Source organism: Lutra lutra, chromosome 1 (genome assembly GCF_902655055.1).
Source record: "Lutra lutra chromosome 1, mLutLut1.2, whole genome shotgun sequence".
Taxonomy (NCBI): Eukaryota; Metazoa; Chordata; class Mammalia; order Carnivora; family Mustelidae; genus Lutra; species Lutra lutra.
The window spans coordinates 191,059,048-191,085,015 of NC_062278.1; the positions used below are offsets into that span (position 1 = coordinate 191,059,048).

General features: G+C 46.9%; 1 protein-coding gene across 1 annotated transcript in view; it reads left to right on the plus strand.

The window, feature by feature from the left end:
• The window catches only part of ADAMTS9 (ADAM metallopeptidase with thrombospondin type 1 motif 9), a 166,837-nt gene that overhangs the window by 123,293 nt on the left and 17,576 nt on the right, over positions 1–25,968 (plus strand). Inside the window, 8 exon segments of the mRNA XM_047747329.1 lie at positions 9,751–9,924; positions 13,843–14,037; positions 15,074–15,206; positions 15,763–15,857; positions 15,975–16,069; positions 16,159–16,292; positions 18,473–18,564; positions 23,419–23,523. Of these exon segments, the coding sequence (XP_047603285.1) occupies positions 9,751–9,924; positions 13,843–14,037; positions 15,074–15,206; positions 15,763–15,857; positions 15,975–16,069; positions 16,159–16,292; positions 18,473–18,564; positions 23,419–23,523 (1,023 nt within the window).

Consider the following 25,968-nt stretch of genomic DNA (forward strand, 5'->3'; position numbering starts at 1 on the left):
ATTTCCTCCAGAGAAATATCCAGAAGTGGAATTGCAGAATCATATGGTAGTTCTGTTTTCAAAATTTTTTTTTAAACATTTTATTTACTTGAGAGAGAGAGAGAGAGAGCACAGAGGGAGTGGGGGAGAAGCAGATTCTCCACTGAGCAGAGACCCCAATGCAGGGCTTGATCCCAGGACCCCAGGATCATGACCTGAGCCAAAGGCAGACGCTTAACTGACTGAGCCACCCAGGTGCCCCCTGTTTTTAATTTTTTGAAGAATCTCCATACTATTTTCCATAAAGGATGCACTAATTTACATTCCCATGCACAGTGCGCAGGGGTTCCCCTTTCTCTAGACTCTCAGCAACAATTGCTGTTATTTTGCTAATAGCTGTTCTAACAGGTATGAGGCTGTATCTCCTTGTGGATTTGATGTGCGTTTCCCTGATGATTAGCAATGGTGAACAACTTTTCATATATCTGTTGGTTATTTGTATGTCTTCTTTTGAGAAATGTCTGGCCAGGTCCTTTGCCCCTTTTTAGTTTGATGTAGTCCTACCTGTTTATTTTTACTTTTGATGCCTTTGCTCTTGGTGTCACATTCAGAATGGTTATAGCCAAGACTAATGTCAAGGATCATACCCCTTATGTTTTCTTCCAATGGTTTTATGTTTTCAAATCTTTCTGATTCAAGTCTTTAATCCACTGTGAGTTCATTTCTGTGTATGGTGTAAGGTAGGAGTCCAATTTCATTCTTTTGCATGTGACTGTCCATTTATGGAATTCCCTACCATTTACGGAAGAGACTGGCTTTTCCCCATTGTATATTCTTGACTTCTTTGTTGTAAATGAATTAACCATATCTGTGTGACTTTATTTCTGGACTCTCTATTCTGTTTCATTGATCTAGATGTCCTTTTTTTATGCCAATACCATTCTGTTTTAATCACTATAATTTTATAATATGGTTTGAAATAGGGAGCGTGATGCCTGGGCTTTGTTCTTCTTTCTCAAGATTGCTTTAGCTATTCCAGGTCTTTTGTGGTCCCGTACAAATTTTAGGATGGTTCCTTTTATTTCTGTGAAAAATGCCTTTGGAATTCTGATAAGGATTACATTAAATCTGTAGATTGCTTTGGGTAATGGGGACATTTTCACAATACTAATTCTTCTGTGAGCACAGAATTTCTTCTCATTTATTTGTGTCATTTTTCAATTTCTTTTATCAATGTTCCAGAGCTTTCAATGTATAGGTCTTACACCTCCTGGGTTAAATTTATCCATAGGTGTTTTATGCTTTTTGATGCAATTTTGAATGGAATTGTGTTCTTACAACTGCATTGCTAACCCATGTGGGGGTCAGCCTTCTGCCCCGTCCTTCCCTCTCCCTCACCCTCCTGACGGATTGGATCCATTTGCAACATCTCTTGTCCTTAGAACTTTCACTCCTTCTGTCTCTTCAACTTTTTGCTTGTTTTCTTTCTGTATGTCTTTTACCTCCACCAGACGGTGGTGTAGAGGAATGGTTAAAGTAGTTCAATTTCAAATTAATTTCACTTGAGCCACACAAGTTGTTGGGAGCCCCAGGGGCTGTGGAATTCTGCAGACCTGGTTCATATCCCAGGACTGGGACTTGTTAGCCATGTGACTTAGAACAAGGATTCTTGATTTTTTTTTTTGGATCCTTGGGTTTGCCACCTGTAGAATGGGGATAATAATAATAATGATGCAGAGTTGTTCTGAGGAATTCAGCGATGACAGAGTGATTTGGGGATTGGTAATATCAGATACGGAAGGAAGACAAGGCTCCCTGATCTGTGTCTCCCTCAATGTTACCTCTATGTTCTTTCTGTAGTCTTGTTTCAGACCCCCGCCGGCTTTCTCCCTCTCCCTCTTCATCTGGTGCCACACTCCACCCTGTCTAACACTTCCAAGGAACAAAAAGTAAGAGAGTGTTCCGAAATGAATCTAAGCTGACTGCTCAAGCTTTAGCCAACTTTCGAAAATGCTAGAGCCAATCGAGGAAATGCAAGCTCCATTTACAATTCCTTCTGAATTCCAAAGAGTGGAAACCTTGCCAAGTATGCACTGAGGAAGTCCCTTCTCTGATCTTACAAAACAGGCCTAGAAGGGTGTATCTTTGCATGTTCTATGCAGATGGATCCTTTAAAACCCTTCCTCAAATATTGCTAGCAAGCAGAACATCTACGCAGATGGCCTGACCTGTGGCCGTACTTAAAAGTGAAAGGTTAACCATTCTCATAAAGACAAAAGAATCTTTAGGTGCTGAGTAAAGCAGATTCTAATAGTTACCCTTCTGCAACCACGCTTTCTCGCCTGCCTGAACCGGAAGTGCAAAGTTTGAGAAAGGTGGACCTGTGTGGTAAGAGAGGGTAGAGCACTAGGGGGCGCCCTCACTTGATATTGAATTGGCAAAGTGAGGCCCAGGGCAGCTGGAGAAGGGACAAGACCCATCAAAAAGCCTATGCAGAGCATGCTGGGTTCCCTTTTAGAATGTCCTCACAGCAACTAAGCCTAGAGTGAGTGTTGATAGTGACTGGATCCCAAGTCTTGATTGCCTGTGGGCAGTTCCTGTTTATGCCTGGCAAAGTCCTGGTATAATTATTCATTGTGCCTAATTTCATGATCAAAGGTATCCTTGTTAAACAGCACACTTGAGTAGAACGGCACCCTTGAGACCTTCCTCAGTCACAGCACTCACCCTCCTCTCTTCCTCCTACCTCCGTGCCCACCCACTCCCTCTGCTACCATCTTCCCTGACACCTACCTTGCGCAGACGTGTGTCTTGACTTTCTTGCCCTCCATGATTGGCACCTTGAGCCGGTGTCAGTGAGGATGCCAAGGCCCAGCCTCAGAGCTGAGGCCCACTGGATGGGATATGCTGGAGGCCTCCTACGCCAATACAGGGAATTCTCTTCTTAGCAGTCCTAAGAGCTCTTGTTTGCTTTTTGAGTGTGCATTTTTCTCTTTTGCTTCCCTCCTATGAATTATTAAAACCCACTTATTTGTTGGCAAGATATATTTCATGCTGGGCACATAGTAAACAGCAGCCTCCTCATTTTGAGAAATAATCCAGGTGTCTGCTGTGGGGAGCACAAGGTCTGCATTACCCACGATAGCATAATCATCAGGATGTTTTATGCAGTCACACAGTTGCACAGGTTGTGCACTGCACAATTCAAGAGCTACCATTCCCATAGGTTACAATATGAGTTCCATCCTCCAGACTTATATAGGGTGGTGGCCAGTCCTGATAATAAAAATATCTTATTGTTTATTAAGCTATGGGCCAAGTACTGTGTTGAATATTTTTATGTGGAGGACTTCATTTCACATTGCCATAACTCTCTAATAAAGTAATTAAAATTTCATCCTCACTTAAAGATGAGGAAACTTGAGGCTTAGATAGGTGAATTCATCCAAGTTCATGCATTTAGTAAGTAAGAAGACTGGAATTTGAAGCCTGGAAGCCTGATTCTGGAACACATGCTCTGAATCTTTATATTCTGTTGCCTCCCATGTCAACATTCCTCTACATTGAATTATCTTATTTCCTTTTTAATGGCTTGTCTAAGCTCTTACTGGAGAGTTGGCATAAAGTACAATTCCCTTGACTGGGTGAGCCTCTCACATCCTTCAAACAATTAAATTCTTGGTCCTCTTGGTTGACAATAAGTCCTGTTGTTGGGGCAGTCTTGGTGGGATGGAGCAGCTCAGGGGACCTCCTTTATTCATTGTGAGGCCTGGTGCCTGAGCAGCAGGGAAGGGGCATCAGTATGCCTTCGTGATACTGTAAAAGTAGAACTTGGGCTTGTAGATGAATGGCAAACAATTGGAGAAGAGAAAAATGCTGTATCCAGACATGAATGTTGGGCTTTTAATATCACCTGCCAACTTTGGGCAATTTATTTGACCTCCCCATGCTCAGTTTTACTCACTTTAGAATTATAATGCTCATGAGGCAATAGTCATTTGAAAATTACTGTAATAAATGGTTTACTTATTCATTGCATTATAATCTGACATTTAAGTTTATTTATAGCAGCAGAGGTCCTTAATCAAATTTGTATTGCGAGCATGTGGGTTACATGTCTCCCAGCATTAAGGAGTAAATCTCCCAGGACTGGCAAGTATTCTTTCTTTCACCTTTACCCAAAGTATTCTCTTGCCCCTAGTGCCTCTGCATCACAATGAGGCTGCCCTACTCCTTCCCTTACTTCGGTCACCTTTGCCCATTCTTCAGACCTGACCTAAGATGTCACTTTTCAGAAGCCCTTGCAGATCACATCTCCTCACCAATAACTGAGTCAGATGGCTCTCCTCTGAGTGCTCATAGCACCTGGAAATACTGTGCTTGAGCAGTCAGCATCCTGAACGGTGGTGGCCTGGTTTCCTTGTCTACATTATCACCCATTTGAGGTCAGAGAGTTTGTTCGCCAGAGTTCTCCCCAGCATTTAGCACAGTACCTAGAGCACTGAAAACACTTCTTGAATAAATGAACCTATGAGTGAACCAGAAGGACAAAATAAGGTAGGAGGAAGAAAAGAAGGAAGGAAGGAGGGAGGGAAAAAGAAAGACATTATAGAGCAATACATTTCCTAACCCCTTAGAATCATGATCTTCTAAAAGGTCCTTTAAAATAGTCAAGCAAACTGTTTTTCCTGTAAGAACAGATCCTTTATTTTCTTGCCACATTGCCACAGACAAGCTGTGCTCAGATGTCTGGCCTTCGCAGAACTGCCCACCCCGTGGCTGTTTGGCCCAGTGCAGAGACTTGGACCACTCTCATACATATTTGAATTCCAAAGGTTGTTATTGAGATCAGCTGCAGAACGAGTCCCAAGTTTACCTCCTCAGCTCAGAAAAGTTAGAAAAGAGCAGCGGGCCTTTGGTCAGTTAGTGACAAACATTTTACAAAGTTTCCAATAGGGAGTGATGAGGTTTGGGTGTGTGTACAAGCACCAGACATTGACCCTTTGATGGTCCTTCCCTCATTAATTTACTCGAGAAATCATTATCCAGCACCTGCAAAGAGCTGGGCTCTAGGCCTCAGGGATGCAACAGAGACTCTGACGCTGCTGGGCTGGAATCAATGGGCTCATGGGAGAGACAGAAAACAAGCGCACAGACATGTTCTGTGAAATTGCCAAATGTCAACAGTGCAGGCACAGAAAGAGGCAGGGTGCCGAGATAGAGACTGAGAATGACAGGCCAGTCCTACCTTCCCTCCGGTGGGTGGTTGGAGCGGAAGGGCAGGAGGAGGCGATTCCTGGTAGAAGGAAGAGGACAGAGCCCAGCATGTCTGCAGACAAAGCCCAGCATGGCAGGAGCAGAGAGAAGGCCGAAATGAGATTGGACCTACAGCAGCGCCCAAGCTAGGATGTGTCCTGGCGGCCAGGGCAAGGGTTCAGGTTTTCTCTCAAACCATGGGGGAGGTTAACAAGCCGCTTCTGGACCTGGTCTCTGCCCATCTTCCGAAATCCCCATCTCAGTTGGAACTTGTCACCTCCCCCAGATGGTGTGGCCGTTCCCTTGCCCTGCCTCCCCTTGACATTCACCTCTGGCCTCCAGGCGCACTGAGCCCCTCCTGCCAATGTCCCCTTCTCCTCCTTGCCTGCTTAACCCATCTCCTCAATCAATCGTCCTCCTCATCCTCTGCTGCTTGGGTACCCCGTTTAGCACTGGGCGAATTCCGGATGCTGGTCCGTTTTCCTTCTTGCTGTCAGAGTTCTGGAAGACCCTGGCGGCTTCTTTTGCCGTGATGCTCCGTTATGAAACCCATGTCTGCTCCTACAGCCATACAAGGCAGCCCTAAGTGTTGAACACCAGTGCTCACAAAGTAGCCGGCTGTCCTGATTTGTGGACCGCTGGGTGGGAGTAGCAGCCATCTGAGTGTCATAAGAGAGAGAGCACATGGATAGGAAGATGTCAGACTGTAGCCCAGGGCTCAACATAGAACTTGGCCCATGGCAACTATTGGTTGGAAGGGCAAGTAACTTTCAAGGTATCAGATGTCTCCACGCTTATTATTTCTGCTTTTTTCCCCTGCAAATGTACTGTTTGGGGACAAGGATGTCCAAATTCCATGTACCTAACTTTAAAATGAGCTATGAGAAAGAACCTATTGGTCATTTGAAGAACTGCTTTTTCTTTTTTTAATTCAAAGCCTTGTTAGATAAACTGACTTATAATTGCTATTCCTTAGGACATAAAAACTCTACGTAGCACACACAGAACCCTGTGCTATCAGGGCCCTGATTTGTTCTGTGACTCTTCTGTCCACACACTAGCTCATGGTGGTCGTCTTGCACTAGAAATGGCACTACAAATTATTTTATCTATGAAGAAAATCAGCAATCTGAAAAGGTAGAGCTTGTGACAACGGGAAGTGATTTTTTTTCTACCATGATTAGGACATCTCACAGAAAAAGTGTAAAGCAACTTCATGACCATCTCTTAGGAAGGACAGTTTCTACCCATTGCATTAAATGACCCTTTTTAGACCATCACCCTCTGGTCAACCTATCTGGTTAAATAAAATAGTACCTTAAAAGTTTATTTTAGGTCTTCTCTGCTCTCAGATTTGGACAGGCCTTTTCCTCCTGTTAATTTCAGCACATTATAAAGGCATATGTAGCCTTCAGGACAATGAGCAAGCTACCTGATTTAGCCTGGCCCCCATGACCACTGACTTGCTGAATTCCAGTGTGTCCTAAAATTCAAGGAGGCCAGTGGTGTTACTTATACACTTGGTATATAGTTTTTTGTTTTGTTTTTTGTTTTTTGTTTTTCTCAAAGCTACAAAGAGGATGGAGGAAACCTTTTGGAAGTTAAAATGAGGCTAGCTGAACTTTCTGGCTGTTTTTAGAACATTCTAAGTCATATTCTAGGACAAAGGAGAGAGTTCTTAATCCTGAGTTGGGGGGGTGGGCAGTGATATTCCCAAAAGCTGATGAAATGCAGCAGCTTGGGTGGGTTGGCTTTCTGCTCACCAGCCCCCATACTCAAGTCAGGACCCCAGGAGAAGAGCCTTGCCAGGTAGGTGACCTTCACAGCTGCTGTTGACTAATTCCAAAGCACTGGACAAGTCACTTATTCACTTAGCTTATTTTTCTTAAAGATATGTTCACGATGAGGTTCCCCAACTCCCTTTTCCACTGTTGGCGAGAGAGTTTTTATGCTAGTTAACCTTTCTTAAAGACCAAGGCAGAAGCACTTAAAAAGCAAACAGGGGTCTAGGAGACTTTGCATTTCTGCTTTAAAGTGTTACTTATTGACACAGACTGTGACCCTGGGGATGGGTGGAAATGAGAGCATGCTGAAAGGTTTAGTCCTGTTTGGGCTGCTCAGTCATCGGGATCTGAGTCTCCTATCCTGCTTTTCTAAGGAATTACTTTTTCTATGGGCAGTTAAGTATTTCTTTTGCATTTATCTACACATCACAGATTAACCATACCTTTGCTTTGTTTTTTAGCATCCAGTGGGTCTGTAACTCCTTCGGCTTTTTTTTTTTTTTTTTTTTTTTTTTTTTTTAATGAATAAACGGAAGTGTCCTCACTTCACAATAGTGCCCAGCATACTCCAGAGGCCCAGGAAACCCCAGGCAAGGGTTGAATTAGGTGTCTTGGGAGTGATTTGCTTCTCCTTGCTAATGCCACAGAGCTTTCAATTTATATTTGTACCCCCAGAAAAATTCGAATGACTCCACACCCTAGACTCTGCAGTTTGTATCCAAGTAGCAGAAACAATGAGTTAAATCTGCAGATGAGAAAGGCTACCAGGACATATCACACAGTCCTTTTACTTCCTAAAACTACGAAGTGGCTTATGAAAGACACAAGGTACATCACATGACCCAGCACTTGTACACCTAGGTAGACTCAAGAGAACTGAAATCCAGTGTTCGAACTTGGACACGCATGTGCGTGGCGGCACCATTCACAAGAGCTGAAAGATGGGAACAACCCAGTGTCCAGTGTCATTTGAAGGGACAAGATGTGGTATAGCCACACACAGATGATTATTCGGTCAGAGAAAGGAATGAAGCCCTGATACCCACTACAACATGGGTGAACCTTGCAAACATCAGGCTAAATGAAGAAGCCAATCGTAAAAGGCTGCGTGTTGTAGGATTCCCTTTATGCCCTTTGGCATCCCTTTATGGTCTTCCAAAAAAGCAAACCCCTGAGACAGAGAGCAGGTGGTGGTTGCTACAGGCTGGTGGTTGAGGAAGTAGGTACTGACTTTTGGGGTGATGAAAATGTTCTGCAACCACATAGTGATGGTGATCGTACAACATTACAGATGATTAAATGCCACTGAATTGTCCACTTTAAAATGGTTGTGATGGTAAATGTTACATGTATTTTACTACAAAAAAAAAAAAGAAAGGAAGAAAGAAAGAAAGGAAAAGAAAGAAAGGCATGGGGTGTATCTGGAAAGACATTTCTGAGTCAGACTGGATCCCAAACTGAAATGCCTTCGGGATGAGACGGGTAATAAAAGAGAAGGAGGTGTGACAGAAGACAAAGACAGGTGGGGGGTGTTCGTGGATCTCCCAAGTACTAAAAAGAGAAAGTTTCAAAGATACCATGCTAATGATAGCTCTCAGTTGTTGTTGCATTAGGTAAGGCTGAGGGACAACAGAGTGTGTGGTCCTGGTGTGAAGGAAACAGGAGGCCCCTCCCTGGCTTAGCTCGCTGTGGTTTCCAAGGTAGTTTAGAGTCTTCAAATGCTGGGTGACACAGATGCTTTAGATTGGATAGGCTTTGAGAAACCTTTAGCAACACAGATAACTAAGCTAAACTTCAAAGGGGGGTTGCCGTTGGTTAAAGAGAAAAGATAAAGAACTTGTGGGCAACACAGAGATAGTCCTAGAACAGAACTTACCGCTTGCTCTATATTCCTGACTTGGTTTATGGGCATAAAAACGTGTGTCCCATCTACCTCACAAATAGATGTTTGATCTGGGACAGGGCCTGTAGGCTAAGTCCCAGTTTCTCCACTTGAAAAATGGAGATCACAGGACTTGCTAAATCTCATTACCTACCTGTCTACATCCTCTTTGTCTGTCTTTGCTCCTAAAATATAAGCTGCTCTCTCAGAGCAGGGGCTGTGCTGTGCACGTCCACTCTTTTTGTCCCAAGACCCAACCCAGGGCCTGACACTGGGAACTTGGTGAATATTTCCTGAGTGAACAAGGGATGAGAGCAGTCCATCCTGGAGAAGAAAAGGCAATCGGGGGTCACAACAAAGCAAAGTATGACTTGGGAGAACTGAAACTTGTCCTTCATGCTCCCCTGGAATGTACAACTAGGTCAAAAGGCTGCAGTCTGCACAGTGATATGTTTAATAGTAAGATGAAATGGGCCATTGGACAGGTGACAGCTTCCCTGGCTCTAAGATGTTTAGCAACAATGTGATAACCACTTTGCTGAAAGTTTTAAAGAGATTCCATATTTGAGTGAGTAATCAAGCCTCAAGGTCCTTTCCACACCTGAAATCCATTTATTCATGCTTTCATTCTTTCAGTCCAGTAGCCACTTACCAAACACCTGTCACTGTGCCTGGAACAGTGTTGGGGGTAAGGGAATAAAGCAGTGAGCTCTCTGATCATTCCTGCCCTCAGAGACCTCACAGTCCTAGTGGGTGTACAGACAGGAAAATAAATTTCTCCAATAACAGCATATAGTAAGCCATTTATTACCTTTCCATATCAACACCCGTCTTGTCTGTCATGAACAGTGCACCAAGACGTGCGGCGAAGGCTCCAGGTACCGCAAGGTGCTGTGCGTGGATGCGGACAAAGGCAGCGAGGTTCACGGCATGCACTGTGACATGAGCAAGCGGCCAGCGGACCTCGAGAGCTGTACTTTGCAGCCCTGCGAGTATGTCTGGATCACAGGAGAATGGTCAGAGGTACGTCCCTGAGATTTTGTAACCACCTTTAGGTCAGCGACGCCTGAGGGCAGCAGAGGGACCAGGGCAGGAATGGGGGAGACTGGGACCCACCTGCCAGTTCTTCCTTCTGGGGCCAGAGCCCCCCATATGCAAAGTGGGACAGCACCTGAGATTGTCTCTCAGGTGGAAAGTTCCCCTCAATTCTGTGACTCACCATGACATCCTCTTGGTATGATAAGGGAGGAGAACTATGACAGGGCCTGAAAGTTTATTTGATACCTGTGGGTGTCTGAAGACAATTAAGGTAAGAAAATGCCCTTAGTGTCGGGGAGCCAACAGGGAATGGTGGAGACTGTGAGAAGCCAGGACAGACCGCATGAAGGGGGCAGGCTTCTCTCCCTCTCCAGGGGAGGCCCTGAGGAAATATGCATCCTGTGTTACCAGACCTGATTTTTTAAGAAAGGACAAAAATCTGAACTTTTATGTGAAATCTAACTTTAAAATATGGACTCAAATCTTTTATTTGAAACATTGTATGGGGCAAACCAAACACTTTCATGGGCCGGATATGGGTTGCTTGTTTAACAACCTCCCATCCAGAGGAAGAAAATAATTTTCCACAATATTCAAGGAATCAGTTTCTTCTTCTCCTTGTGGGTACACAATGCCTAATGTAGAAACATTTTAGTATTAATGTACCAATGGTAATAATAGCATGATTGTATTATTTTCAAGCCTCATGACATTCTCAAAGACGGAAAGACCTGTAATACTCAAACCAGTTGTCATTTGCCCAAAAGAAATTAGAGGTACAATTACCTGGGCTTGTAGCAGAAGTGCTGGACATTTTTAGATAATATACTCATTGTCCCTGGGCCGTCTTCCAAGTTTGATAGGGCAGCCATCTCACATTTTAATAGGAGAAATATTTGCATGTAGGTGATATGTGTGTTAGGTGTTGAATTGTTTCTGTACTGTAGCTGGCCAAAAGTCCTTTCTAACCATGTCTCCCCACCCTTCTCTTTACTTTTGCTTCCCCATCCAGGGGACATCTAGCAACGTCTGGAGACATTTCTGAATGTCATAGCTGGGGGAGTGGGATGCTGCTGGTATCTAGTAGGTCCAGGTCACGGATGCTTCTACACATCCTCCAGTCTGTGGGACAGCCCCTCCCCTGCCACACACATCCAGCAGAGAGCTATTGGGCCCAATGGGCAGTGGTGCTGAGGCTGAGAGACCTCAGCTTTACCCCAGCTCTGCATGTTCTGAGTGTGCTCTTAAAGAGTGGAGGGGAGACATGGTCCAAATCATTAGGAAATAGATTTACCATTGGCTTGACAGGAACCTGGGGAGGCCAGATGCCTGTTCAAAACAGTCTTTGCCTTTGGGTTGAGGCATAAGTTCCAACCCATTCAAATTCCAGGGAGGGTAGGGGGAAGGTATCCTCCGGGGAGGGCTCCTGTCTTCCTTTCAATTCACCTCTCCTAGTTCCTCTTCAGGCATGGTCTGGAACTTCTGGTTCTCAGCGGTGCCCCACCAGGCCGCAGCCTGGCTTGCAGCAGGGGAAAAGCCTGCCCTTCTGCCTCTCTCCCTCCTCGGGCCTCTGTCCCTCTCTGCCTCCTGGAAGCCTCCTTCTAGTTGGTTTCCGGCTTAGTTCTTGGTCATTCATCTTTCTGGAGTTTCTACACCTTTCACCCTGTGAATGTTGCCATCTTTATCTTAGCCAATCTTTTCTGTGTTGTTATTATTATGCTGAAAGAATTTTGATCTCTTTCTAAGACTGAGTCATGTCACTCCTAGAGCTTTATTTTAACCTTAATCTTAACCTCTAACAGATGAGATTTGAAGAAGATTAAAAAAAAAAAGCCTTCCATATTTCTGCAAATTCTCAATTGTATCATGGATCGAAAACTGCATATTTACAGGCAAAGTTACGAGGGTTGGAGATAGGTCCTTACATGGATACAAGGACCACGGTGCCAAAGGCGCTGGACCAGAAATCCCTCTAGAAAAGCTTCCGGTAAAACACAAGAGCCACAGCAAGCCATGCCTTCTCCCTGGGACCTCTGGGACCTGACAAGCTGTGTGCTTTCCTCTGAGCTCTCCTTGAATGGGGGAGGCCTGGGCCAGATGAGGAAAGAGGATCCACCACCCACACCCCCCCCACCCATACCCCAAACCCCCGCCGATGCATGTGTTTTCTCTGCTCAGACCTGAAGTGTCTCACCAAGGCAGGGAGGGCACATTCTTATGATTTTACCCTGTTCCACTCTTCTTCCCAAATTAGAGAAGCAATAGATGCTCACGATGAAATAAGCACATGACCCCCAGGCATGGAGAATCCAGAGTAAGGGCTTCCCCACGCCCTCCTGCCTCCCATCCTGGACAGACAGAGCATCTGTGGGTGGTTTGCCCCGACATGAGACACCACAGTCGAGCTCAGCCCTCCCCGGGCCTCCCCGGACCTGCCATCTGCCAGCTCTCCAGGCATTTAAATGGCAGCAGCCAAAGTAGGAAGAGATGTATGCAGGACGCTTCCAGGTCTCGAGCCAGCAGAAAAGGAAGGTGTAGGGATGCTCTATGGGCCTCTGGCTGGGCCTGTTCTCTCCTCACCTCTGGGACCTCTTCAAGGGGTGGCTTCTCCCCAGAGCAGTTACAGGAGAGGAAAGCCACGTGGCTTCAAGCAACCGCTCAGGAGACGTTTGGAGAGAACAACATGGTGGCTTTTGAGACCTGATGGGTGCTGTGGTTCTTCACCCCAGAAAAAGCATCACACTCCCCTTGCTGTGGCCTATTTTGGGGTTCACCAAGGTCACCTCAAACAGCCTTCGGTCTCAAGACTCCTGACCCTCTCACTTAATTTCACAGAACACCTTCACAGGAGATGGCCGGTGTCTAAAAAGACCATCAAAACTAAATTCACTATACTTCAGTCTTTACATATATTGTATAAAATACTTAGCTTGGGAAGTGGAACATATTTGAAAATTGCATCAATAACCAATTAGATGTCCCATCAGGGGAAGGATTTTGGACACTGTAAGATGTTCATGTCTTTCTCCTTTTCTGTATGGTTTATGTATTTTTAAGTGCTGTGTAATTATGGTAAAAAGGTTAAGTGGTTGCCTGATCTGGTTAGATAGAGAAAGAGAGAGGGTAGAGCAGAAAGATAACATTTCAGTCAAGATATACAGGCAGGGAGAGAGAAGAGAGAAGTACAGACAGGAAAGCAAAGCACAGGGAGCCAGAAAGGAAAAGTGTCCTGGGGGCGCCTGGGTAGCTCAGTGGCTTAAGCCTCTGCCTTCGGCCCAGGTCATGATCTCAGGGTCCTGGGATCGAGTCCCGCATCGGGCTCTCTGCTCAGCAGGGAGCCAGCTTCCCCCTCTCTCTCTGCCTGCCTCCCTGCCTACTTGTGATCTCTCTCTCTCTCTCTCAAATAAATAAATTTAAAAAAAAAAAAAGTGTCCCGGAGTCCCCTGTTGGCTAAGTGCTTGGTTTCACACATAACTCGGGTGGGCTGTGATGCCGCCCCCCGTCTCCCGTGGTTACAGCTCGGGTGCCGTCACTGTAGGTTTGGAAAACCATGTGGTCCGGGCTGGAGATCCTATAAATAGGGCCTGGGACAGCTGGAGCCCTGCCCCCTTTCTGCCCTTGAAATCCAAAGAAGGGGCCCAAGGGCCGCCCCCCCCCACCTGCCCTGGGGGCCTAGAAGATGGAGTGGAAGCCCTAGAGCCGGGGATGCGTGGTTTCGTGGTTTCGGGTTGCACAGCTCCTGTGTGCCCGGGGCTTGCCACTTGAAATGCATAAACAAGCTAATAAAGTGAGAGCTTTCTGCAGTGTCGTCAGGGGTCAGCATCCGAGGTAGAGGTCAGGGGCGTATTGTGAGCTGCCCCCAGGCGCCACTGCAGCCTCTCCTCCCAACCCCTGTCTTCCCAGTGCTCAGTGACCTGTGGAAAGGGCTACAAACAAAGGCTCGTCTCCTGTAGCGAGATTTACACCGGGAAGGAGAATTACGAGTACAGCTACCAAAGCACCATCAACTGTCCAGGCACTCAGCCTCCCAGCGTCCACCCCTGCTACCTGAGGGAGTGCCCCGTCTCAGCCACCTGGAGAGTCGGCAACTGGGGGAGCGTAAGTAGACCAGCTGCTCACCAAATCCGAAAACACTGGGATCCCAAAGTCCGTCTTAAACATGTCCCCCCTGACCCATCCAAAGTGATTCTGCTCCCGGCAGAGATGATGGGAAGCCACGGGAGTTAGCGTCTTGAAATGGGCTCATGGGAAGAGAAGTTCTGTTCTTGGGAGGCAGGGTGGCCCCGGTGCATAGAGCGCGGGCTCTGAAGCTGGACAGCCTCACTGTGAGTCCAGGTGATACTACTTCCCAATTAATGCAAAGTACAACACTTTGGCATCTCACTTTCCACATCTGCAAAATGGGTGGCTATGAAGAAGAGATGAGTTAATATGATAGCAAATGCCAAGTTACCTGTATTTTACCACAGGGCTTTTAAAAACAGGCCCCTAGAACTCTATCGGAACTCTGTAAGTGTGACAGAAGAGCTAGTCATTGCCTCTGTGGTCAGGAAGTCAATATAGCCTAGTCCCTCTTTAATGGGAGTATTTCGTTCCATTAGGGGTACAGTAAGTGAGACTAATTGGGACTGCCCTGGAATCTTGCCACCATCCCCAGCTCAGACTCCTAGGTTCTCAGTGTTGGAAAGTGATGCGGTGAAACATGGTATCACTGAATGTGGTTAGGGTTTGATTCCCAGCTCCACCATGACCTTGAACGAAGTTCTTGACTTGTGGGCCCCAATTCCCTCTCTATAAAAACAGAATAATGGCAGTACTGTCTCAGAGAATTTTTGTGAGGCTTAAATGAGGAAAATATATATATATATATACATATATATATATATATATATCATATTATGTACCTATACCTATGTCTTTATAAATACATATGTAAGACACACGTATGTATAAGCATGTGGGTATCATAGCACAGAGGCCAGCCGTACACATCCCGTACACGTACGGGTGTTTAGCAGCCTGGGGTCTGAAACGACACTCAGGACATGATGCCCCAGGCTGTGAGCTACACACCACAGAGCCTGCCCCCCCCCCACATTCTGCAGCGGCACCCCAATTCTGCTCTGCCTTGCAGTGCTCGGTGTCGTGTGGCGTGGGAGTGACTCACCGATCTGTGCAGTGTTTAACCAACGAGGACCAGCCCAGCCACTTGTGCCCTGCAGATCTGAAGCCAGAAGAGAGGAAAACGTGTCACAATATCTACCACTGTAAGTCGGCCCATGGAAGCCATCTCTCTGCGGCATGGAGAACAGGGTTTCTTCGTTTTTTTTTTTGTCTGTCGGCCTACCCTCTTAGGAAATGGAGAATTTATGAGAGAAATAAGAAATAAGGACGGGGGATGTAATACACAGCATGAAGCCTGTGGTGAATAGGGCTGTGCGGTACACTTGAAAGTTGCCACGAGAGTAGATCTACACGTTCTCATCAAAGGGAAAAAAAACATTTTTGTCTTTTTTTGGTATCTCTCTGAAATGATGGGTGTTAACTAAACTGATTGTCATTATTCACAGGGCATGGAAGTCATTAAGCAAAACACCTTCAACCTACACGGTGCTACACGTCAATTACCTGTCCATAAAACTGAAGGAAAAAGATAAAAGAAACCTTCATCCCCCCCAAAGGGAAAGAATTAATTTTAAAGAAATCGCCCCCCCCCCCCTTTTAAAGCCAAATAGCGTTAGTGTGAACAGGATATTCACTCTGCAGACTGTCGGTGGACATCTTGGAGCACCACTCTCCATTTTTGCATTTCATGTTTTCTAGGTGAGTTACCCCAAAACTGCAAGGAGGTAAAGAGACTGGAAGGAACCAATGAAGATGGTGAATATTTCCTGCTCATCAAAGGAAAGCTCCTGAAGGTAAACGTTGGACACCAGTCATTATTTCTAGAATGATCTGGGAGCGCGTGCCCCGGGCCTCATCGTCTGGTTGCTGAGCGGCTGTTCATTCTAAATCCGTTGTTTCTGGTCTTTCAGATCTTCTGTGCAGGGATGCAGTCGGACCACCCCAAAGAGTACGTCACGCTGGTGCACACCGACTCAGAGAATTTCTCCGAGGTGTACGGGCATAGGTAGGAACGCTCGGGCTCAGAAGAGCACAGACGCCTGCAGACCCCTGGAAAGACCGCCCCATCCTCACCTCATTCTCCCTGTAATGCAGGTTGCACAACCCCACCGAGTGTCCGTACAACGGGAGCCGACGGGACGACTGCCAGTGTCGGAAGGACTACACGGCGGCTGGGTTTTCCAGCTTCCAGAAAATCAGGATAGACTTGACGACGATGCAGATAATCAGTAAGGGCCATGGAGTGTCATGGGGGAGGGAATGTGTTCGTGAGTCTGTCCCTTCAGACAGCAAGCTGCACACTGCTCACTGGCTAGGGACCAGGCTCTGAGATGCCAAGGGGAGCAAGATGAGCTGCTGGGGCCTGGCGATGGCAGCCCCGGCCCAGCTGCGTGGGGGCGGGGCTTGCCCCTTTCCGTTCCCTGCCCTGCGGCCAGTCCCTGGAAAGAAACTGCTTGCTCTCAAGGGGCAGAGCTACGCCGCACTGGGAGGCGGGCGATGGGGGGTGGGGGGTGGTGAATGAATGGAGGAGGTGTAGGTCTCTGAAAGGGGCTAGTGCACTGTGGGGAGACAGGGAAGCACCCCCCCAAAACGGGACTCTGAACCCAGAACTGAAGGTCCACTAAGAGTGGGGCGCAGGGTATCAGTGTGGGGAAGGGACGGGTGGAAGCAGAAGTTTTTAAGGGAGAAGAAAGAGCAGATACAAACCTCGAAGCTAAGAGACTTGTGTGCAGTCGTCTGTCTCCTACGCGGCTCCCCCTTGCAGAGCGTACGCAGGAGCAGGGCTTATGCCAAATTTTATCTGATTGTCGGCTTATGGAAGAAAAATGGCGCGCAGACTTACCTTTTTTCAGCATATCTTTTTTAAAGATTTTATTTATTTGTCAGGGAGAGAGAGAGCACAACCAGGGCGAGCAGCAGGCAGAGGGAGAAGCAGGCTCCCCGCTGAGCAAGGAGCCTGATGCAGGACTCAATCCCAAGGCCCTGAGCCCAAGGCAGACATTTAACTGACTGAGCCACCCAGGCATCCCCAGACTTACTTATTTTTTTTTTTAAGATTTTATTTATTTATTTGACAGAGAGAGATCACAAGTGGGCAGTGAAGCAGGCAGAGGGCAGGTGGAAGCAGGCTCCTGCTGAGCAGAGAGCCCAATGCGGGGCTCGATCCCAGGACCCTGAGATCGTGGCTGGAGCCGGAGGCAGAGGTCCAACCACTGAGCCACCCAGGCGCCCCCAGACTTACCTTTTTAAACTAGCCTCCATGTGAGCTGATTTGTTACCCTAGCACGCACTGCATTTTTTTAGGGACATTAATCCTAGGTATGATTAAAGACAGCTAAGCTATCCAAGCATGTTCCCTCGAATAAAGGAAAAACAGAAATCATGAATAATTAATTTTTCCTCATTAACATGGCTCCCATAATATTGCACTGCTTTCCTCTTGAGAGAGATTAAATTTGATTTGTACCCAGATCCTTCTATTGCCTTCAGCCAGCCTGATGCGGGCTAAAGGCAGAGAGTCTGCGGTTTTCCTGCTCAGGAAAAACACTCCAGTTAAGACAGTTAAGACCCAGGGCTTCTCTGCCCTGAAGCCTCAAGGGCCCGTTTCCCTGCAGGATGGAGAACTCAGAGTTCCCTCGCACTGGAGCGTGGGTAACTGCAGGAAGATTAAGGCCTTTTGCTGTTCCTGAAAGGCTAGGGAGGAAGGTAAAAAGCTGCCTTGTGCCTCCCGTTCCACAAGCAACAACTTTTGGGGGATTCCCGCTTGAACTCCGCCTGATCTGTGGTCCCCATTTGTAGAGCTGCTCTCGGGAGCTCTAAAGATGGTTAAAAACACAAACCTTGTTTTTATTGGCTTTTTTTTTTTTTTAACTACAAGTGAGCCCCAAACTTGAGAAACTGCCATTAATACGTTCAAGATGTGGGTTCTAATGGCTGCACTTTTTGGCAATAATAGTGCATAGGCCATGGGAGGACAGATGAAGCCTCGGGGAAGAACTCCTAAGTAGCTGGAAATGTTCTTGTGGTTTATTTCCTCCTGTCCTTTAAGCCTGAGAGGCGGTGTTCAGGACGACCGAGGACACTACATTTAAATTCACATATTTAGGTATAGAAGAACCGATTCCAAAGTCATCTTAAGCCCCCCTTTTTGGCCTCCATACCGTGAAGCGATTGTGCAGATAAAGCCCAGGGAATGAGGCTCTTGGAACCGCAGATATAATGGGGAAGAAGCAAGTGCCCATCTGGATTCATTTGCTCACTAATGATACTTCGGATTTTTTTTTCCCCCTCTCCTCCTCCCTCTTACTCTTTCTCTTGCTACACTCCTTCCCTTCTGCCTCCCTGTGACCGTCCTGTCCCTTCTGTACCTTTTTGTCCTTCTCCTCTCCCTTTCTCCGAAATGCCACAGCCACTGATTTACAGTTTGCCAGGACGAGCGAAGGGCACCCTGTCCCTTTCGCCACAGCTGGGGACTGCTACAGTGCGGCCAAGTGCCCGCAGGTACGTGCTGGGGGCTCCCCTGACCAGGGACCCACATCCCACCCTGCCCCCAGAGACCCTTGGCTGCGTTGGCTGCTGGGAGTGCAGAGAGATACCCTGGGAAGGGTCCTGTGCCCGCCTGCCTCCAGAGTCTCAGCAGTGCTCAGAGCTATAATCCTGGAATTCCTAGTGTTTCCCAAGGAACTGATCAGAGCTACACCCCCAAACTTCTGCATTCAGCAAAATGCACCTATCATAGTAGTAAAAAAAAAAAAAAAAAAAAAAAAATAGTAGTAGTAGTAGTAAAAAAAAAAGTAAGTGAGACGCCGGATGGCAGGGGTCTTGCTGAAACAAATGATGACGTTAATGACATGAATATTACGCAGTCATTGGCATGCTGCTCTGTTTCCTAACTGGCTCTTGAAGAAAATAAAAAGCCTGCTTCGTAGCCTTTGCCCAGTTCCAAAGTGTAAGTAGTCTCCTTCCCCCACCCCCACCCAACCCCACTCCAGTAACTGGTTTCAAGCCCGCGATGTTGTCACTAAATGGAGCTCCCACGCCAGGGTCAGCCATTAAGAATTCTAAACATTGCATGATACAGAAAAATTCTTATCACGACCTCCGATGTATAAAATGTATCGTAATTCAGGGGAGGAAGTGCAAGTTTATCATCGCCTACTGGATTCCCTCCTTAGCAGAGCCATTGAATGGCCGGGGCATTGCCCAGCTATACTTCCACGCTTTCTTGCCTCTTTAGAGTTTTAACTTGCCTTTTGAAACATGCTGGCATTATAATCAGCCCACTGCCAAATTTGCAAAGCAGGCACCAATCTTTGCAAGAAGCTTCTGCCCTGAGAAGGGATGAAGAATTCGGTGATCGTGGGCAGGAGAACTTGGCCCCTGTTACTGCTCTGGTTCGTAAGGGGTCTTCACAAGGCTGTTGCTAAACTGTGGGTCAGGAATTTCCCACTTTGCCGATAGGCCTTCAAAAGTCTGGCAACTGGGACTGGGAGATGCATTTGGAATCCCAGGCACTGCCTCCCCAGGGTGGATTTACGCCCAACCACAGAGACCATCCAAAGACAAACACATCTGATTTTCTTTTAACGAAGTGTTTTCTCAGCCCCCAGCTTCAGAAAGCAATGCTAAACATTTTAGAGAAGTGAAAAGGAAGCTCTCAGGGAGAAAGAAAATAAACAAAGGGCATAATGGTAAAAGGGGGCCTCTCCTCTATTACCCAGGAATTGAAAACTTTTGAAGTGCTGTTTCTTTAGAGCAGCTGATGACTTCAAACACCCCATTGGTATGGGTTGCATTTTAACAGCTAATACAGGAGCCCTGTCCTGCCTCTTTTCAAAAGTCTGAGGATTTTCTTGTTTCTCTGTGCGCATCTTTGGGGGAAGTTTAAGTAAATGAAAGGTAATTTGCATTCATTTCTTTTCATAATTCAGAGACAAATGAACTTATTGATTTGCTAAATCCGGCCCCCAAGCAGTTGCTAAATGAGAAAACCCAAAGGCTAGTGAGAAGCTAATTTGTATTTTTCTTAGCCCATTCTTCAAACCACATCGGGCATTTTGAGAATTCAAGCCGTGAGTGCAGATCGGTTTTCTGGGGAAAGGTCTGTGCGAGGTACTTTGGGGCAGACGGCTCTTCCCCGGACCTAATCATTGCACACAAGTCAGAGTAGAGGGACGTTCTGTTTGCCACTCTGCTTCTTCCTCCCCGTGCACAATGTCGCTTTGGGGATCTGTGTAGCAGTAAGAGCTGGTTTGCCGTGAGCCCCCAACTGAAAATGCAGCCAGAATGTGGTTTTCTATTCTGATCACTGGGGATGTGGCATTATCGTGGTTGATGCTGGTATTGGTTTCATTTATTGAGGGTTTCCTAGATTGTAGGCTTGGCCCCACATTTCTAAGAGACGGTAGCATATAATCCCCACAGCAACTTGTGAGAAGCACACCCACCCCCCCGCCGCCTTACAGATGAGAAAATTGAGCCACCAAAAGGTTGGGTAGCTTGCCCCAACACAGCTGGTGCTCACTAGAGGCCGGACTCCATCTCAAGTGTGTCTGAGTGCAAACCCACCCTGGCTGACGTGTCCGCCTGACATGGCTTGCACGCAAGACTTTGCAGCCTTCCCTTCTGTCCCAACAAAGAGCAAAACCTCTGTTTGTCTCGGGCACATCTTCTGCAAATCTCTCTGGATCCTCTAGCGTGCGCATAACTCTGAATTACTTTTATTCTCTTAAATCAGCAACAGGAGGTAGTAGCTATCCCTCTAGGGTCCTCTACCCCCTGCAGATGGGGGGCAAAGATGTGGGGCCTGGAGCTAAGAGGACAGTAAGTCTTTACTTCTTGGTGGCCCCCAACTTAAGGTGGTCCTTATCAGCAGAAGATGGAGGTCCTGGGGAGGGTGGGAAGAGAGTGAGGAGGAAGACCTCCTGTTCCGTTAGGTGTATGGCCTGCGCTGAGACAGCAGGTCTAGCTAGCTGTGCATGTGGCGTGAGCTCAGATCCTGGACCTGAGGGCAACTGGGGGCGTTCTTGGGCTAGAAGCCAGGTCAGCAGCCTGGACCTTCCAGGAACCCTGAGGTGGAAGTCGATGCAGTCTACCTTCTCATGCAGGGTGGGAGTAGGGGGGCTGTCAGCATGGGAGGCAGGACGGGGATGGGGAGAGAGAGGGATCCTGGGCAGTGATGTGGGCTGGACGTTATGAACGAGTGTGAATACCCACCTCAAGGCAGGTAGCAGAGTGAGATGAGGAGGTGGCCCGGTGGGACAGAAAAAGGGGCTGGTGCCACTCGGAGAGGCCCATGTCTGGGGAGGCCAGGCAAGGAGGGCTTTGTGCTTCCACATGGCCACAATCGTGGACCCCTGTTGAGGCTCCTTGACAGAGCCGCTGCTGGCATCTGTAGAGTACTGTCATAAAATAATTTCCAGAGTGTTTCTAAGATATCACCTACTCTCTGCCAGGTTATGAGTTAGGTGTTAGGTGCATTACACCTTATAATTCCCTCCTATTTGCAGGTTAGATGTTACTAACCCATTTTACAGATGGGCTCAGGAAAGGGAAACTGTTCACCCCAGGTCACGTTAAAAGTAGAGGAGTCTGGGTCCTAGGAAAAATCCATTCTCAACACCAGAGTTTCTCAACCTCAGCACTACTGATGTTTTGGGCTGGGTTATTCTCAGTTGTGGGGACTATGCTGTGTACTGCAGGACATTTAGCAAGATCTCTGGTCTCCACCCTCTAGAGGCTAGTAATGCACACACATGCGTGCATGCACACACACACACACACACACACACCTGCCCATTAGGACAACCAAAAATATCTCTAGATATTGTGGATATCTGGAGGCAAGATCGCCCCCTGCTGAGAGCCACTAACTTAGACCAGACTAATCCCCCACATCTCTTCTGTGAGTTGGAGTCTTACCTGTCCCCATGTTAGAGACGTGGAATCTAAGCCCTCAAAGGGGTTTCTAAACTCTGCTAAACTCTGTAAATATGAATGGTACTAATAAAGGAAAGGAAACCCAAGGAGTACACCTAGTCCGGGTCATCAGAGAGGACAAGCCAGGGTGGGATATTTATTAGGAATCTACCAAGTGCCTGGTCATGTGTTAGAAACCATTACTGATCCAAATAAAGCAATATCAAGGCCCTCCCCTCGCTAAGCTCACTGTTCTACTGGAGGCCTACAACCAACACAAAAAACAGTGGCTATGGGTATTTTTTAGTATCTCCCGCGTACCAGCCCTGTGCTCTTTGGTTAATTTCACTTACTCCTCCCTGCAGCAGTCTGAGGCAGGTACTGTTATTACCTTCCATGTTACAGATGGACAAATTGAGTTTCTGAGATACTTAAAAAAAAAAAAAAAAATTCTGTACCAGATTTCCTCCCCGGGGAGGATAGAGCCGAGTTTTTACTCTGGCAGGCTGGGAGTTTCCACCTCACGGCCCTCCTCCCCCTGGCTTTAGTAAAGACTGCTTTGACAGAGTACGGGATTGGACAAGGTTCAGAGAGGGAGTGAGGAAGCATTCACCGTGAGCCTGTTGGTGCAGAACATTTTAAATTCTGAAAATGCTCCTTGAAGGGCAGGAAACCTTGACAAATGATGTCAAGTGCTTGTTGGAGTCATTTTTTTAAAGCGAGAAACAGATAGATGGGGAGAGCAAGAGAGAATCTCTGCTGCACCGGCTCCTAAGAAATGAGCCTGGAAACCCCGAGCCCCTCGTTTTGAAAGGAATCCTGGAGCGGGTTGGAATCCGGGATCCGGGTGTGGAAGAGGAGGCCCGGCGGCAGGCCGTGTAGAATGGGTCGCGCGCGCCCTCTGCTGGCGGTTCCGAAGAACGCGCTTCTCCTTTGAAGTCCCGCCTCGCTGCGCTTAGTACGCAGAGAGCTCCGCGCGGCGGGGAGCTACAGCCTAGGAAGCTTTGGCAGCGAGATCTTGTTAGAAAAATTACACTGTGGCATTTTGTTCCTGAAGGAATCTGATAATTGTAAGCAACATCAGGATTGCTGTGTTAGGGAGGCAGAATGGTGCTGGTTGAGAGCAAGGACTTTGAAGTCAGGAAAATGTGAGTTGGACTCTCACTGTATCCTGCAGAAGTTAATCACCTCCGCTGGGCCTCAGTTTCCCCATCTGTGAAGAGAACCCCTTCATAGTGCTCTTAGGAGGATGCATGAGATGCTGCATGTAAAGTGCCTGGCCCAGACCTCCGCCCCTCCTTCCAAAAAAAAACCCTCATTAATTAGTGGCTATCGTAATTGATTAATGTCCTCCTTCCCAAGGTCCCTTTTACTGTGTAGCCTTTGCTCAGGACATCACGTGGACTAAAAATCTCTTTCATTGGCCATTTCTTCCAGGGTCGTTTTAGCATCAACCTTTACGGAACCGGCCTGTCTTTAACCGAATCAGCCAGATGGATATCACAAGGGAATTACGCTGTCTCCGACATTAAGAAGTCCCCGGTAAGGTTACCTAGTGGCTTCAGATGGGTTTTGTTTTCTCTTACCTTCTTCCGTGTTCGTCTGTTGTGGTGGTGCTAAAGGAATGCATGTGCTTTCCCATTTCCTCAAACCATTATGCGAAGTGTCAGGACGAGAATGTAGGAAATAAATTGAAGGTGAAGCTTGGATAAGTGAGTGTATCAGAAAGAGCCTTGCTTCCCTTCTGGTGAATTCTTCCCTGAGTCGCAAACCTGTGAACCATCCAGATAATTAGAGGATGCTTAACCAGGAAGCTGAAAGCAGGAGGAAGCCTTTTACGAGTGTGTGGCTCAGACCCTTTGAGTTAGCCAACATGAGATTCCTTCTGTGAACTTAAAGAAAAAGATGTTTCTTGTTGTTTTGAGAAAACTCGAAATACAAAAGAGGCTGGAAGAAAGGGATAGCTTACCAGGTGATTTTTCTGGAGAGTTAGGGAAACACTCAGGGGTTCCACACTAACCAGCTTTTCATGCTCTGAAATCTCGCTGCTTGCGGTCCAAACGGAGCACCAGCATCACCGGAGGCCCATTGCAAAGGTAGGTTCTCGGGCCCCAGAGCTTCTCAGGCAGGATGGGCCACTGAACAAGGTCGCCGGGTAGATCATTAGCACAGCACAGCTTGAGAAGCACTGGTCTCCGCAACTGTGTCTCAGCGCTGTTTCTTAGAATCACCTGGGAAAGCTTAAAATGCATGTTCCCCCCACCCCAGCCTGACTCACCAAATGGGAACCTCAGAGGCAGGGCTAGAATTTTAAACTCCCTGGACAATTCTCTTGTAGGGCCAGGGCAGACATTGCTGCCCCTTCATCAACCTTCCCTCAGAACTTCTGAGGATCTGGGATAGGAACCTGACCTGTGGACAAATGGGAAATTTACCAGAGTATGACCCATGGTCCCAAGTCCTTCTTCAACCAAGACCCCCACCCCGGGGGTCTCCTCAGAAGTGTGGGAGGGGAGGAAAAAAGAGGACGAAGACTGGAAAAGCAGGTACCGTTCCAAATTAGAGCTGCCAGCTCAAATACAGGATACCCAGGTAAATTGGAATTTGAAATAAACAAGCAACATTTTTTTTAACTGTAAGCTTGTCTTAAACATTGCATGGGATGTATTTCTTCTAAAAAAAAATATTTCTTTGAAATTCACATCTGACTCGGTGTCCTGTATTTTTATTAGCTAAACCTTATCAAAATCAGAATATAAAAAAGAAATTCAAGCTGCTTCCCCCCGGAAGAAACAGCCACTTGTGACTTCCCGGGGAAATCCCAGAATTTCCCGTGCCCATTTTTTTAGCTGCCAGGGATAAATTTGTCTATGAAAAAAACCATATTACTCCCTTTTTTTCCTCTAAGCCAATCAGCCCCTCATATCTAATTCACTAACTGGCCATTTTGATTGCTCATAAATAATTAAATGTTTTCCTTTGCACTGAAAGGAGTAAAGGTAGCTGACTACACACGTGCTTTAGCGGGTGCTCCCAAATTATTATGTTCTTCCCCTGCCGCTACCCCTCAGGGTCCATATATATTATGGAGCAGTTGCTCAGAGGAACAGAAAGCTTAACTGTCCCAAATGGTCAGACATGAGGCATGATTTCGTAGGAAACCATCCTTATAAACTATGTAACATAAGTTTCAGTCCTGTTAGCCCATTATCAACAGGGCTCTTTTCATCCCCAAACTAAAAATTATTGCGGCAGGGAGCGCCACCTGCTGGAGAGAATGGTCTCCATCCTGCAAAGATCTGTTGGCTGGTTCCCAAGCCTGGGAGGGGAGTTAGCCTTTGCTACAGGGAGTCGGTTTGACAGTTGTCTGGCAGCATTTTCCGTTTTTTTTTTTTTTTTTTTTTTTTTAATCTTGGTGTTATATGACAGCTCAGAGAGCCTGAGCTTAAAATTAATCTCCAGGGTCTGTCCAGCACTCTTTATGAACCCCGGGAGCCAGGTCAGAGTCTTCCATAGCCCTTGGCAGCCCTGAGAAATGTCAAACCAGTGTTCCCCTAAATCAGTGGTTCTGGAACCAGAGTGTGTATCAGCATCACCTGTGACATTCATCAGCTGCAGGGCACAGCCAGCCTCAGGCGCCTGGGGGGCTCAGGTCATGACCTCCAGGGTGGTGAGTTCGAACCCCACATCCGGCTCTGCACTGGGCGTGGAGCCTGCTTAGGATTCTCTCTCTCCCTTTCCTTCTGCCCCTCCCCCCAAAACAAACGAAAAAAAAAACCACAGCCAGCCTCAGGAGGGTCTCAAAATGTACATTTCCAACAATTTCCTGGGTAGTGCTGATGTCCCTGGCCTAGGATCACATTTTGAGGACCACTGACCGGTTAAATCAACCCCAGATCCTTCCCTTCAAAGTTGGACCTTTTAATTTCCCTGAATAAACAGTATTTCGTGTAATGGAACACAGTTTGCCAAAATGGATAAGGTCCT